At 40.0% G+C, this 14,402-nt stretch overlaps 1 protein-coding gene across 5 annotated transcripts in view; it reads right to left on the bottom strand.

Moving 5' to 3' along the window:
• sgl (UDP-glucose 6-dehydrogenase sgl) overlaps nt 1-12,927 on the bottom strand; it is a 69,367-nt gene extending 56,440 nt beyond the window's left edge. Inside the window, exons 1-4 of one of the 5 annotated variants that reach the window (XM_053774738.2) lie at nt 12,785-12,845; nt 10,163-10,223; nt 9,730-9,896; nt 9,430-9,567 (exon numbers count right to left, since the gene is read on the bottom strand). In XM_053774738.2, coding sequence (XP_053630713.1) covers nt 9,430-9,567; nt 9,730-9,888 — 297 coding nt within the window. In that variant the 5' untranslated portion in view covers nt 9,889-9,896; nt 10,163-10,223; nt 12,785-12,845. Of the gene's footprint in view, nt 1-2,848; nt 2,876-4,472; nt 4,527-4,760; nt 5,007-9,429; nt 9,568-9,729; nt 9,897-10,162; nt 10,224-12,784 lie in introns of those variants that run through there. The other 4 variants (XM_053774737.2, XM_053774739.2, XM_053774740.2 and 1 more) reach the window with 4 other exon arrangements.
• Nucleotides 12,928-14,402: the final 1,475 nt, after the last annotated feature.

The raw sequence follows: 14,402 nt of genomic DNA, 5'->3' as shown, positions 1-14,402 counted from the left end.
GATAGTCATACAATGCCTATACAATGCATAGTTCTTTGTATAAAGGCAAAGGGGACAAAAGAGAGTGCGAAAATTATAGGGGGATAAGTCTGTTGAGTATACCTGGTAAAGTGTATGGTAGAGTTATTATTGAAAGAATTAAGAGTAAGATGGAGAATAGGATAGCAGATGAACAAGGAGGCTTTAGGAAAGGTAGGGGGTGTGTGGACCAGGTGTTTACAGTGAAACATGTAAGTGAACAGTATTTAGATAAGGCTAAAGAGGTTTTTGTGGCATTTATGGATTTGGAAAAGGCATATGACGGGGTGGATAGGGGGGCAAAGTGGCAGATGTTGCAGGTGTATGGTGTAGGAGATAGGTTACTGAAACCAGTGAAGAGTTTTTACGAGGATAGTGAGGCTCAAGTTAGAGTATGTAGGAAAGAGGGAAATTATTTCCCAGCAAAAGTAGGCCTTAGACAAGGATGTGTGATGTCACCATGGTTGTTTAATATATTTATAGATGAGGTTGTAAGAGAAGTAAATGTGAGGGTCTTGGCAAGAGGCGTGGAGTTAAAAGATAAAGAATCACACAAAGTGGGAGTTGTCACAGTTGCTCTTTGCTGATGACACTGTGCTCTTGGGAGATTCTGAAGAGAAGTGGCAGAGGTTGGTGGATGAATTTGGTAGTGTATGCAAAAGAAGAAAATTAAAAGTGAATACAGGAAAGAGTAAGGTTATGAGGATAACAAAAAGATTAGGTGATGAAAGATTGGATATCAGATTGGAGGGAGAGAGTATGGAGGAGGTGAATGTATTCAGATATTTGGGAGTGGACGTGTCAGCGAATGGGTCTATGAAAGATGAGGTGAATCATAGAAATGATGAGGGGAAAAGGGTGAGCGGTGCACTTAGGAGTCTGTGGAGACAAAGAACTTTGTCCTTGGAGGCAAAGAGGGGAATGTATGAGAGTCTAGTTTTACCAACGCTCTTATATGGGTGTGAAGCATGGGTGATGAATGTTGCAGCGAGAAGAAGGCTGGAGGCAGTGGAGATGTCATGTCTGAGGGCAATGTGTGGTGTGAATATAATGCAGAGAATTCGTAGTTTGGAAGTTAGGAGGAGGTGCGGGATTACCAAAATTGTTGTCCAGAGGGTTGAGGAAGGGTTGTTGAGGTGGTTCAGACATGTAGAGAGAATGGAGCGAAACAGAATGACTTCAAGAGTGTATCGGTCTGTAGTGGAAGGAAGGCGGGGTAGGGGTCGGCCTAGGGAAGGTTACCTGGAGTTTACCTGGAGAGAGTTCCGGGGGTCAACGCCCCCGCGGCCCGGAGGGAGGGGGTAAAGGAGGTTTTGTGTGCGAGGGGCTTGGACTTCCAGCAGGCATGCGTGAGCGTGTTTGATTGGAGTGAATGGAGACAAATGGTTTTTAATACTTGACGTGCTGTTGGAATGTGAGCAAAGTAACATTTATAAAGGGATTCAGGGAAACCGGCAGGCCGGACTTGAGTCCTGGAGATGGGAAGTACAGTGCCTGCACTCTGAAGGAGGGGTGTTAATGTTGCAGTTTAAAAACTGTAGTGTAAAGCACCCTTCTGGCAAGACAGTGATGGAGTGAATGATGGTGAAAGTTTTTCTTTTTCGGGCCACCCTGCCTTGGTGGGAATCGGCCAGTGTTAATAAAATAAAAATAAAACAATGCCTGGGTAATGGGATGTAATTAGAAATGCAGAGAGGATCAAACTGAAGGCAGACAAGTGGCAGAAGCTGAAAAAACAAGGGAAAGGCGGCTGAGGAAGGCTGAAAGGAAATCAACAAGTCAGGGAAAGGTGAGGTAGACAGAGGAAGGTGGTGGTAGTGGGGAAGGGGTTGATAGGTGAGGTGAAGGGAGGGAGACGGGGGAGAAGGGAGGCCATAAGTTATCAGACTCACAGTGAAAAATAAGCGACGACCTCGAGGCGTGATAGAGTGAGCTGAAGCCAACCGTGAACCAGTAACCCCCCCTCCCCTTCCCATCCCCCAACACAGACTGAAAAAGTGCAAAGGTTTGCAACCAGACTAGGCCTAGAGCTAGGAGAGGTGCTTATGAGGAAACTGACTACCTTGGAAGAGAGGACTAGAGGGGCATAATTATGACGTACGAACTACATAGAGGAACTGATACTGCAGACAGGGTATTTTTTTTTTTTACAACGCCAGAACAAGATACCTAGAGACATACATGGAAGTTAAAAGTACAGCTGAATCGCAGGGATGTTAGGAAGTACTTTTCCTGTTTCTCAAAAAAGGGAAATGAGCTGGCTGTGAAGTGGAGGCAAAATCCATATATAGTTTTAAGAATAGACAAGTGTTCAAGAAACCAGAAGCCAGTAATGAAGATGAAGCTTAGGAGGCGGGGCAGGGGAAGAAGTCAAGGCTCGACCACAGTAAACAAATCGGGGAGTGCACAAGCGCACACAAATGATTATTATAAAATAAGTAAACGAATCTGAGGTCGTAGCAGAACGAACAGGGAGAACAATGGGATTCAATATTACACAACTTTTTTTTTTTTAATTAAAGAAATAGACAAACTTAAGACGGGACACCAGGAATGCTAAGTTTTATATTTTTGGGAGGGAAGTGGTGAATCCATAAGAGGTTAAACAGCGCCAGGATAAAGGGAGATAAACAGGCATGATCTAAGGAAAAGTAGTTACAATTCCTTTAACTCAGAATACAGCTATTATTAAATGTCGACCCTCAGCGGAGTTGGGTTTTCCTGACTGCAGAGCATAAAACTGTCTCCATGGCAGAACCAACATAATGTTGGTCATTTTAATCTATAATTTATCGCCAAAATACGCCGAAAACCAGAATTCAATTATTACCTTCACTAGCATGAAGGAACTCCCATTCAAGGGCGGGACACCAGGAGCAGAAGCTCTTCTCCTTTTGCTACAAAAGGTTATCCTGACACTACTACCTTAGCCTCGCCAACGCCACAACTTCGCTGTTATAATTACAAACACCGAGACGGGATACCAGGAGCAACAACTCTGCAAGTGTGACAACATACAGGTAATACACAAATAACCTGCACAGACAAACTTATGACCACATTTCGGACCGACTTGGATCATTAACTAGTTATACTGACTAGTTAATGCTACAAGTCGGACCGAAACGTCCTCATAAGTGTCTCTTACATGCGGGTTATTTGTGTATTATTCCAGTCACGGTATTGTGTCTTATTATTATTATTCTAAACAGGTAATCCTGACATCACCACTACTTCCTAACGTCATCAACGCTACCACCAACACTAGTTTTTTCACATCAACACTATTTTGTGGTCAACTCCAGACTAACGTTGCCTGGAGTAACGGTATTAAGAGGTGCTTGTACCCCAGCATAATGCACTAGTGACATCCGTGAACAGGAGTTTTAAGAGTTACGTCGTCTTCATATGAAGATTCTGCCAACTGGTGAGTTTTGACAACAATTAAAGACTTTCAAGTCAGGAATATACACATAAAAACCCGAATGCTCTGCATAACAAGCGGCTTTAAGATAAGATAAGATAAGATAAGATTTCGTTCGGATTTTTAACCCCGGAGGGTTAGCCACCCAGGATAACCCAAGAAAGTCAGTGCGTCATCGAGGACTGTCTAACTTATTTCCATTGGGGTCCTTAATCTTGTCCCCCAGGATGCGACCCACACCAGTCGACTAACACCCAGGTACCTATTTGCTGCTAGGTGAACAGGACAACAGGTGTAAGGAAACGTGTCGAATGTTTCCACCCGCCGGGAATCGAACCCGGGCCCTCCGTGTGTGAAGCGGGAGCTTTAGCCACCAGGCCACCGGGCTTTCTATATAGTAGTATGTCACTGTTAGCGTTATACTCGTGGGAAAGCGCTAAACCCATAAGGGTCATCCAACACCTGGGTAATATCAGGGAAAAACAGGTCTGAACCAAGTAAAGAGAAAGCAGCCACGATTCCTTGAATCAAGAGCCCATTACCAGTTTCAAGGAAAGTCCCCCCCCTCTTCATTGAAGAAAATGTTCAGTCACCTTAATCAGTTTATCCCCGAAAGGTTATTATACTCAAAATAATGCACTAAATGCAAATGAGTTATACAGTGCTCCGAAAGGATAGCCTAGGTAGTGGCACTTTTTTTTTTTTTTTTTTACCGTTGGAGCTCTGACGTTCTCCCTAAGTATGTGACTACAACTGCTATTTATGATGCATTTACTGCTAGGTGAACTAGGGCAACAGGGGTAAGGAGACTTCCACCTAAGTTACCAACCATCCCAATATTAGTTGTGAGGCGAAGGCAGTGACATCATTTTTTTTTTTTTAACAACAGGTACATGGATACCTTTCATCCAACACTTGCTTACTTCTAGCAGGTACTGGAGTGTCTTATAACGGATATGACATCAGGACCGAAGGTTTCTAACTTTTTTTCCTGAATGCGACTTACTACAATCGGCTGGCACACAAATACCTTTTGTTTTTGTTTACTGCTAGGTGGGGGGGACAGCATGGGTGTAAGGGCTGATCCCAATGTTTCTATGTTTCCATTCTATAGCCCTTGCAATAGAATGAAATGTTTTCACCAGTGAGCTATGCGGTACACAGTTGAGTATGTATAGAGGGGAGGGTGAAGGAAGCCTGATATGGCGTGGGATTGAGTGATGACGTGGAAAAAAGCTGGACGACATGGAGGAATGAAGCTGGGTTGAATGTCTTGTGACGTGGCCAAGTGTAGGAACAGGTACCAGCTAATCCTCACCACAGATTCAAGGTCGACTGCACAGGAAGGCAGGCGGGCATTTCGTCCGGGATTTGGGCGGTCGGGCTGATGTTTGGGCTGTTCGGCCATAGGTTGGGCCGCCAGGCCGGCGTTTGGGTGAGTTGTCTGTGGCGTTCCACTGAACGTGGAGGTAATAAGAATGTGGTCGGAAATAACAACGAACTGATATGAACATGATAAAAGCAACAAGATAAGCAGCAATGACTGCATGGCAGTTTCCCCAGGACCCCAATGGAAATAAGTCACTGACTTTTTTGGGTTATCCTAGGTTCTCTACACATGCTATGTATGATAATCTATGACTATTTGTGTATACCTGAATAAACATGCTTGCCACATGCAGCTTAAAATCACTAATCATTATTATAATTTTCATAGGGTAGCGCTAAATCTGTAAGGGTTACTCAGCTGTGAATGGGAAGTAATCAATTATGATCCAAGAAAGGGGATGGTGACTCTAATCTCATTAATCAAGAGCCCTTCACCAAATCAAGACCCCCTTAAAGGGGGGCGGCAAACTAAATAATGGATCAACAGAAGTATATATGTAATGACTAATGAGCCAAGTCGGTTATTATACCAACATCATTAAAATAAAAATAAAATTATCTGCACTGAAAGCCTATATGTATATTCACATGAATTAATATGGTTTGATTCTTTTATTTTTACTCCAAATTATTTAACACACCTAATCTAGTTTTGCTCATTTTAGTACAATATAGCTATTCAATCTAATGTCTGCCTAAATTTAGCTAATACTGACACGAATGAAATACAATAAATTAGTTTCGTGACGCTCAGACTAGATGAATAAGCCAAGTTGGTAACATCCAGTTGCAAAAGACGACACATACAGTAAATAAAACCACACATCTGATGAATGTAAATATTGTGTCAGGTGACTCTCCTTGCTAACGAGTTTCTGAATTTCACCTGCCCGAGTAGCCACGTCACCAATCGTCCCATTACCCCACCCCCTCATAATTCCCCACCACTCCATTACCCCTTCCCCTCTAACACCAACCCAAACCCCGTCACATTACCTCAGAGTGTCTTTCAAACTATACCTCTCTCTCGTACATCTTCACTCCCTCCCACCTCGCAGGCACCTCACCCACTCGCTCCCATCTGTACCTGTGACCAGTTTAAGGATTCTACCCTTGCAGTTCTGTCTGAGGTCCGAATTCATTGCTGACTGCTTTATCAACCAAGCTGTTGGTGTTAGCTGCTTGCAGGCCCACACAGCACTTACTGGAGCCAGTGGTCAAGTTTCCTTTTGAAATTTTCTACTTTTGTTCTGTCCACTGACTCCTGCCCACCCAATCACACCCTCCCACTCATGCCCACCAATCATTTCCACACCCTCATTCTCACCCACCCATCATTCCCATACCCTCAACCTCCATCCACCCACCATTCCTGCGCACGCACGCACACACACACACACACACACACACACACACACACACAAACTCCCACCCACCCATTCTCACCAATCTATTCTCACCCCCGCTCTCACGAATCCATTCTCATCCTCGCTCTCACCAATCCATTCTCACCCCAATGTGACCTGACCTGACTAGGTTGGGTGCATTGGCTTAAGCCGGTAGGAGACTTGGACCTGCCTCGCATGGGCCAGTAGGCCTGCTGCAGTGTTCCTTCGTTCTTATGTTCTTATGAATCCATTCTCACCCCCACTCCCATTATTCCTACACCCTCAACTCCCACCCATTATCATTCCTGCGCACACACACACTGCCACCCACCCATTCTCACTCCCCCACTGCCACCAACTCATTCTCACTCCCCCACTGCCACCAACTCATTCTCACTCCCCCATTGCCACCCATCCATTCTCACCCCCACCCATTATTCCCACATCCTCACTTCTACCCACCAATCATTCAAACATCCTCACTCACACCTGCTCATCTTACCCATACTTTCCTACTCACATCTACTCCTCCCACCTACTCACAAATTATCACTCAATCCCTCTCCCAGCCACCTTAATATCTCCCATCCCTCTTTCCCAGTGGTGCAGTGATACTGTAGCGCACTTGGCTCACAACTGAAAGCATCTGGAGTCGAACCCTGAGTCATACAGGACATATGGGCAAATCTCCTAAAAACTACCGTTTCTGTTACCTAACAGTAGATACACACCTTGACTGTTGTGGGTCGCATTTTGGAGGAAAAGAACCTAAAATGATCCCAGTGAAAATAAGCCACACTGACTTTCATAGGTTAACCTCAAGGGCAGCTCCAAACTATCCACATAGGAGGGACTTAGGGGTGGTAAATTTGGTTGGAAAAGGGGGCTAGGGAACTTATCTTGAAGCTGAGACTTTCCAAATTAAAAGTCCTGACTATCACAATTTAAAAAAAAAAAAAAATGGTAGAAAATCTTTTTCTAAAGACATAATAAATGTAAAATTTGATTGAAAACTCATGGAATTACACAGGCACCAAGTTGGTGGTATGTGCACAATTAACACATCAGCAATTTTGCCAGATTTGACTCCTTCCCATTGTTCAATTTGACCCAGTTCCTAGATATTTCCATAATATGCCTTCGTTTCTATCAAATGAATGCAAGAAATTTCCCATTCAATTATCAGACCTACCACAAAAAGTGCACAGAATTCAGTAACTTGGCAAATTTTACACAAAATTCAACAAATTTAATTTTAAAAACAGTAAAAAAAATAAACACTAGGCATTCCAGCCAATTAACAACCTTTCCTCCGTTAATCACATCCCTAGGCCTCTCCTATATAATACATACCCTCTATTTAGAATATATTATTACATAAAAAAAAAACAGAAGTATAGGAGGGTCCTGCTTATACAGCAGGTTAGATTCCACTCTACTGCTGTGAAACAAAAATTGTTGTAAAGCGAAACATGGCCTTTTTTGCACTTTCAAATGCATATAAAAGCCTAAGATGATGTTTACACTATCATATGTTAAGTGAACAAGGCACAAAAAATGTATATACAGTACACATTACTTTGAAATATTTTTGTCCTTAGCTTATAGCGAGTGGTGAATATATTTATTGTAGGAAGCCTGAATAAATGAAGAATGGGTATAACTGAAAACTGCTGCACTAGTGAAGCACTGCAAAGTGAAGTGCTGTAAAGCGGAGTCCACCTGTATAATCCTATTTTCTGGATAATAAAATATATCAGAGTGAATGGTCACAGTTTAGGCCAATCCCAATAATTGAAGCAGACCAAGTAAAAACCCATAAAACATATCTGGGGGCATGGGGGGCCCTACCCATCCTCAGGAAAATTGCCAAAAATGGAACATCTCTGCCACTCTGAGGCCTATTTCAAGCTATTTCCTGTCTGCAGCCAAAAAATTAGTACAGTAGGACTGCCATATCCGTAGATCCGGTTTCCGTGGTTTCAGTTATCTGCTGTTTACCCTAGCCCGAAAATAACCCTTAATTTTGCTTAACAGTGACACCAAAGTGCAAAAGTAGTGATGGTGACAGTTCTTCAAAGCCTAAGAGAAGTCGTGAAGTGCTTTCCATCAGTGAAAAAATGCTAATTCTCGACTGATTATGCATAATTTATCAATTAAACTTCATCATAGGTATGTATATAAACAAAAAATTACTTAAACATAGGGTTCGCTACTATCTGCAGCAGGTCTTGAAACGTATTCCCTCGGATATGGAGGTCCTACCGTATATCTATTTCACTAGTATGTCTTGCATTCTGTCAACTGAAACAGCCAACTATAAAATCACACTAGAAAACATTTCAAATTCTCCACTTTAAACCAAATACAAGGTCAGCAGCTTGTTTTTCCCATCATGCACTGCATGAAGAAGGATTTTTATACTATGCACACCTACTGCACAGACCCGTTCTCTAAAGTCTAGGCCAAAATTTACCCCTCGCAGCACATTTGAGGGAGTTGTGCTAAAGATGTAGATCTGTGCAAGTGACAGTAGCATCAGTATTGGAAATCTACATTAGAAATGGTGAATGGGTTGAAGATGTGACTGTTAGAGAAGACAGCAGACAAAGTATGTCAAAGGTCTGATGCCTGTTAAAATGAGGTTGACATGCTCTTTAATGACTGGAGAAACTGATCATGAAATGTTGGACTGTCAGGATGATCTGACAATCACTGCTAGGTAGCACCAAAAATTTGTTTGAATAGATATTCCATACAGTAACAAAACTTCAAGCTTCCTCTTTAATTCATAGGGTACCCATAATTAGCAATAGTGTGTTGATTTCAAGATTTTTTTAATAAAAATGTTTTGCAATATATAACTCAGTTTCAACATTTTTTTTATAAAGAGCAACTACTGAGAGTGTAGCCAAACACAGAATGAAAATAGCTGTCAATATTGTTAAAACTGGTTTGTGATGTTAATTACATATGTATTTAAACCTCACACACAAGCTGCTCTAATCACTAACTCTTAAGCCATGTGTAAAACAATCAGATTTGTATTACCACAGTTTAAAAGACAAACTTTTCATGCAGGGTACTACTAAAGCACCCATAACGTAAATGTCTCGGTAATGAAAAAGTAAATACAGTCTACAGGTTAACATGCAATTAAATTTATAGAACAAGATAGTCTATTAGCAATATCAAGAAAAGGAGACGTACCTTGCCAATTCCATATGTTTTTGTAGGGGTGTTAACAGAAATAAAAATCAAATCAGCCTCCTTGATAGCCATCTCAATGTCATTGGAGAAAAATAAATTTCTTCCTCGGCATTCCTTGACAACATCTTCTAAGCCAGGCTAAGTAAAATAAATGATAATGAACAGTTATCTAAAATACAGATGTTTTTCAGCGCATAATAAAATATATAACAACAGTTTTGTTACGAAAGATTAAACAGCTGATATTTATACACACGAAAATAAAAAAAATTACATATATTTAAAAGAACTGTACTGTACCTCATAAATGGGTAGCTTTTCAGAATTCCACTGCTTTATTCTCAGCTCAGATTTGTCGACAACATGAACACGAATATCTGGACACTTCCATGCTATAACACTACAAGTTGGACCACCAACATATCCAGCACCAATGCAACATATATTTTTTACAACCATTGTTTATTCTGAAAAAAATCAGTTTAAAAAAATAGTCATGTATGAAGCAGAAGACATTAAGACAAAATTTCATGTTTCTATTTAATACTAATCAAACAAGTAAATTAGTCATAATACAGTGGACCCCCGGTTAACGATATTTTTTCATTCCAGAAGTATGTTCAGGTGCCAGTACTGACCGAATTTGTTCCCATAAGGAATATTGTGAAGTAGATTAGTCCATTTCAGACCCCCAAACATACACGTACAAACGCACTTACATAAATACACTTACATAATTGGTCGCATTGGGAGGTGATCGTTAAGCGGGGGGCCACTGTACTTGCAGAATGAAACTGGAAGATTTAAGATGTATTCATAATCCTTAATTTCTGAGAAGTGTATAGTAGTTACAAAATGTAATAGGCATACCCAGTTAAAAAGGCAGAATCTGTAATAACTTTTTATCTTGGGAACTTTTTGGGATAATTATACATAAAACAACATACAGTACAAAACATGTTTACACTAAAGCCATTCTTATTACCACCATTATACAGCAAAACTACACTGTACTAGAACCTAAATGCTGCAATAAAAATACGTATATGGTGCACAATTATTGGTTTATTCTACATATAGGAAATAAAATACTAACCCATCTTTTTCAACACTACCAATGCAGGCCATACCTTTTTGAAAAATAAGTATTTTATTTTTTATTTATTGTAAAACATTCAATATTCAGCTAATCTTTCCTTGTAGCACTAACCTGCCTTCTTGTAATTTTTGTACATATTTCATAAACTGAATGCAACTAGAACAAATAACAATTTGGGTTGATTCATTAGTAAAGTGCCAATGATCAAAAAATACATTGCATTGTAAAATGAGATTTCTTTAGTTACCTAGTCATAATGCCATGGCACTGGTAGCCTTTTGAACTGATGGTGCCCAAGACTGCACTATTGATGGCCTTAAATATAAATGGAGGATATTTTGCTATAAAGAGTAATATACAGTAAACATCTAGTCTATTAGCAGACCTTTACTTTGGTCAAAACATAATTTGTTATGTTACAGCACATTATTTAGCAAAAAATCCAATGTCTAAATTTAAGGCTATTAACAAGGTAAATTTGGTTACTATCAGATAAAAACTATCACTGCAATATACTGCGACTAGGTAATTCAAATGGGTGTTAACACTTTTGTTATTAAAACTTCATAAACAATAAGTTAAAATTCAGCTCAGCTGAATATCCTATTATTATCTGGGTCACTGAACCTTATCCTACAAAGGTTTACTGCTGATGAACTGCCAGTCACCACCTACCAATAATACAAATAATAATGATACAAATTTTATAAAAAAAAAATAAAATAATTGTTGAGGTGGTTTAGACATTTTGAGAGGATGGAACAAAACAGAATGACTTGGAGGGAAAATAAATCTGTAGTGGAAGGAAGGCGGGGTTGGAGGGAGGGGATAAAGGAGGTTTTGTGCACGAGGGGCTTGGACTTCCAGCAAGCGTGTGTGAGCATGTCAGATAGGAGCAAGTGGAGATGAACAGTTTTTATGACGATGTGCTGTTGGAGTGTGAGCAAGGTATGAAGGGATTCAGGGAAATTGGTTAGCCAGACTTGAGTCCTGAAGGTGGGTAGTACTCTGCCTGCACTCTGAAGGTGGGGTGTTGATATGTTGCAGTTTTTTTTAAATGTAGTGTAGACATGCCTTTGGCAAGACAATGATGGAGTGAATCATGATAAAAGTGTTTCTCCTGTTTTGGGTCACCCTGCCTTGGTGGGAATAGGCCAATATGTTAATAAATAATAATAATCATTATCATAATAATAATCTCTAAATCTGCAAACTAGGTTAGCACATGTATCATTGTTCTTCAAAGGTTTTTATTTTGACTTTGAATATGCAAACTACAAATTTTTTTACAATAGTCTTGAGAGCACATAGTTGCTATATGCACACAAAAAGTACATTAGATAGACAACCTAGGATAATGCAATATTCAAACAATACAACTTATTTCTATTGCAACCAAGTTAAGCTAATACACGACTGTCAAATTAGCTGTCACTTTCTAGCCTAACTTAACTGTTAATGCTAATCTTTCATGCTGCTACTGTTCAAACTGCACAACTAAGCTAACCAGGATAGTTAATAGCATCATGTTAACCACTGCCTTTTTAATCTAATCAAGCTAATGCACATATACCATGATAACTACCACTTCCTAAGCTTAATTTGATTAGGTAAAATTCATCCGCACTTCCACTCCCATATTTTCATCAACAAAATTGTCTAAAATTAACCTACAGCCTCTGCTGGTTGCCCAATACTTCAATATTAGACATTGCACATTATGTTCTTGTTCCTCTTCATAATATTACACAGTATTATAGACTTCGCTAGCACATCTAATGCTGTGTATTATACAATATTATATAGTAAGCTTATTCAGGTATATACAAATACACTTGCATAGATTATCATACATAGCAGCATATGTGTAGAGAACCCAGGATAACCCAAAAAAGTCAGATAGTGACTTATTTCTATTGGGGTCCTTCACTAGCACATCTAATGTTGTGTAATATACAGTATTATAGACTTCATTTGCACATCTAATGCTGTGTATAATACTGTATTATAGACTTCATTAACACATCTACTGCTGTATCACGTACACAAAATCCTGAGTTAACAATTCAACTGTTACTGTACAAACTCCTAGCTGCCTATACACACAACACTATTTGCCTCACCGCTCTATGTTTATCATACATGAGATACATATTTTTCCTCGGATATTAGCAGATAATGAACGTGGAGAATTTCCACAAAATGCCATAAAAAAGTTAACTACACGTGTAAGTGTAAGAAAAGCAATATTCTTACATCCAGCACAAGAAGGAAGACTACACTCCACCCTCTACAACGTCTGACAGCTGACTGAGACTGTAAGTAAACAAGCTGGCTGAGGGACCCTAAATGTTGTTCAATTCAATTCAATTCAATTCAAGTTTATTCTCTATAATGGTTACAATGTGGGGTTTACCGGTTTTGGGTATTTTGTGGTTTACATGTTATAAAATACTAATTACAGAGGGGGCCACTAGGACACCTAGCATGGCTAGGCATTTCGAGCAGACTTAGATTAATTCTTAACATTAAGTCCTTACAGAATCTAGTGTCAAGGCTAAGTGACTACATCATAATTTTGAGTTTAGCAATGTGAATGCTTTTGTTTTGGCACAATACAAGGTGTCTATATTTGAGTAACATTGGCAAACTTATGACTAGTTAGGATTTATTATTTTAAGATTAAGATTAGTATTTCTGGGTTTATAGTCAGTGGGTGAGTGAGTGGAATTGTGAACCACCAGGTGGTTCTCATGTAGTTAGTTGTCGGGGTGGATCAGGGAGATAAGATGTTTTCTAACTGTAGTTTTGAAAGTGATGAATGTGTCTGCAGTTCTAGAGTTTTCAGGTAGGGTGTTCCAGATTTTAGGTCCTTTGAAATACATTGAATTTTTGTAAAGGTTTAGTCGAACACGGGGAATGTCATAGAGATTTTTGTGTCTGGTGTTATGCCTGTGGGTTCTGTCAACTATCAAGAAAGCATTTTAGGTCAAGATTAATATTGGAATTTAAGGTCCTGTAGATATAGATTGCACAGTAGTAAATGTGGATGTTCTGAACAGGGAGTAAGTTTAGATCTATGAAGAGTGGGGGGGTGGGTTGCCAGGGATGGGATTTGTGCTTGGGCTTGGGGTTCAACTGCAGCAACAAACCTAAAGCCAATAATCCAACAAAAAGCTGCAGTAAGAATAATCACTACCTGGAGTTTACCCTCCAAGTAAACTCCAGGTAGTGATTATTCTTACTGCGGCTTTTTGTTGGGTTATTATTGGTTTTAGGTGTGTTGCTGCAGTTGAACCCCAAGCACAGATAGCATAGGTGAGGTATGGATATATAAATGAATGGTGTAGTGTGAGAAGGGCAGTTTGCGACACGTAGTATCGTATCTTGGACACTATTAAGACTATCTACTACACGAGTGTCATTAAGACTATCTACAATACGAGGGTCATTGCTAGGAATAAGGTAAAAATGCACGTGTGTTAGCTAAAAAAAAAATAAAAAAAATCATTCCCCTTTTGGCTCTTTTCTAGAACTGGTTCATGCTATGACTGGCTTTGACATAGGTGGGCAGTCTGTTCTATTCCTTTATAGCTGTACAATAAAAGGCGTTTGAAGCCTGGCCACTCACTGTGGGTACTACAAAGTTGTGCTCTCTCCCCCTAGTACTATGATTGCCTTGGTTCCCAACCTTGACAAAATTGGCAGCAAGATATTCTGGACACTGTTTGTAAGCAATTTTATAAACATGATTTAGCTTCAGTTGTTTTACGCTGTCTTCAACATACCCAACCGCTGTAATTCATCCTGGCCTACATGCTCTCTTGGACCCAGGTCCAGGATGAATCTTACCATTTTGTTCTGGGTGATTTGC

The sequence above is a fragment of the Cherax quadricarinatus genome, chromosome 40 (genome assembly GCF_038502225.1).
Source record: "Cherax quadricarinatus isolate ZL_2023a chromosome 40, ASM3850222v1, whole genome shotgun sequence".
In the NCBI taxonomy this organism is placed as follows: domain Eukaryota; kingdom Metazoa; phylum Arthropoda; class Malacostraca; order Decapoda; family Parastacidae; genus Cherax; species Cherax quadricarinatus.
Note: the sequence above shows the minus strand (reverse complement) of the source record. Positions and strands in the feature narration are given on the sequence as shown.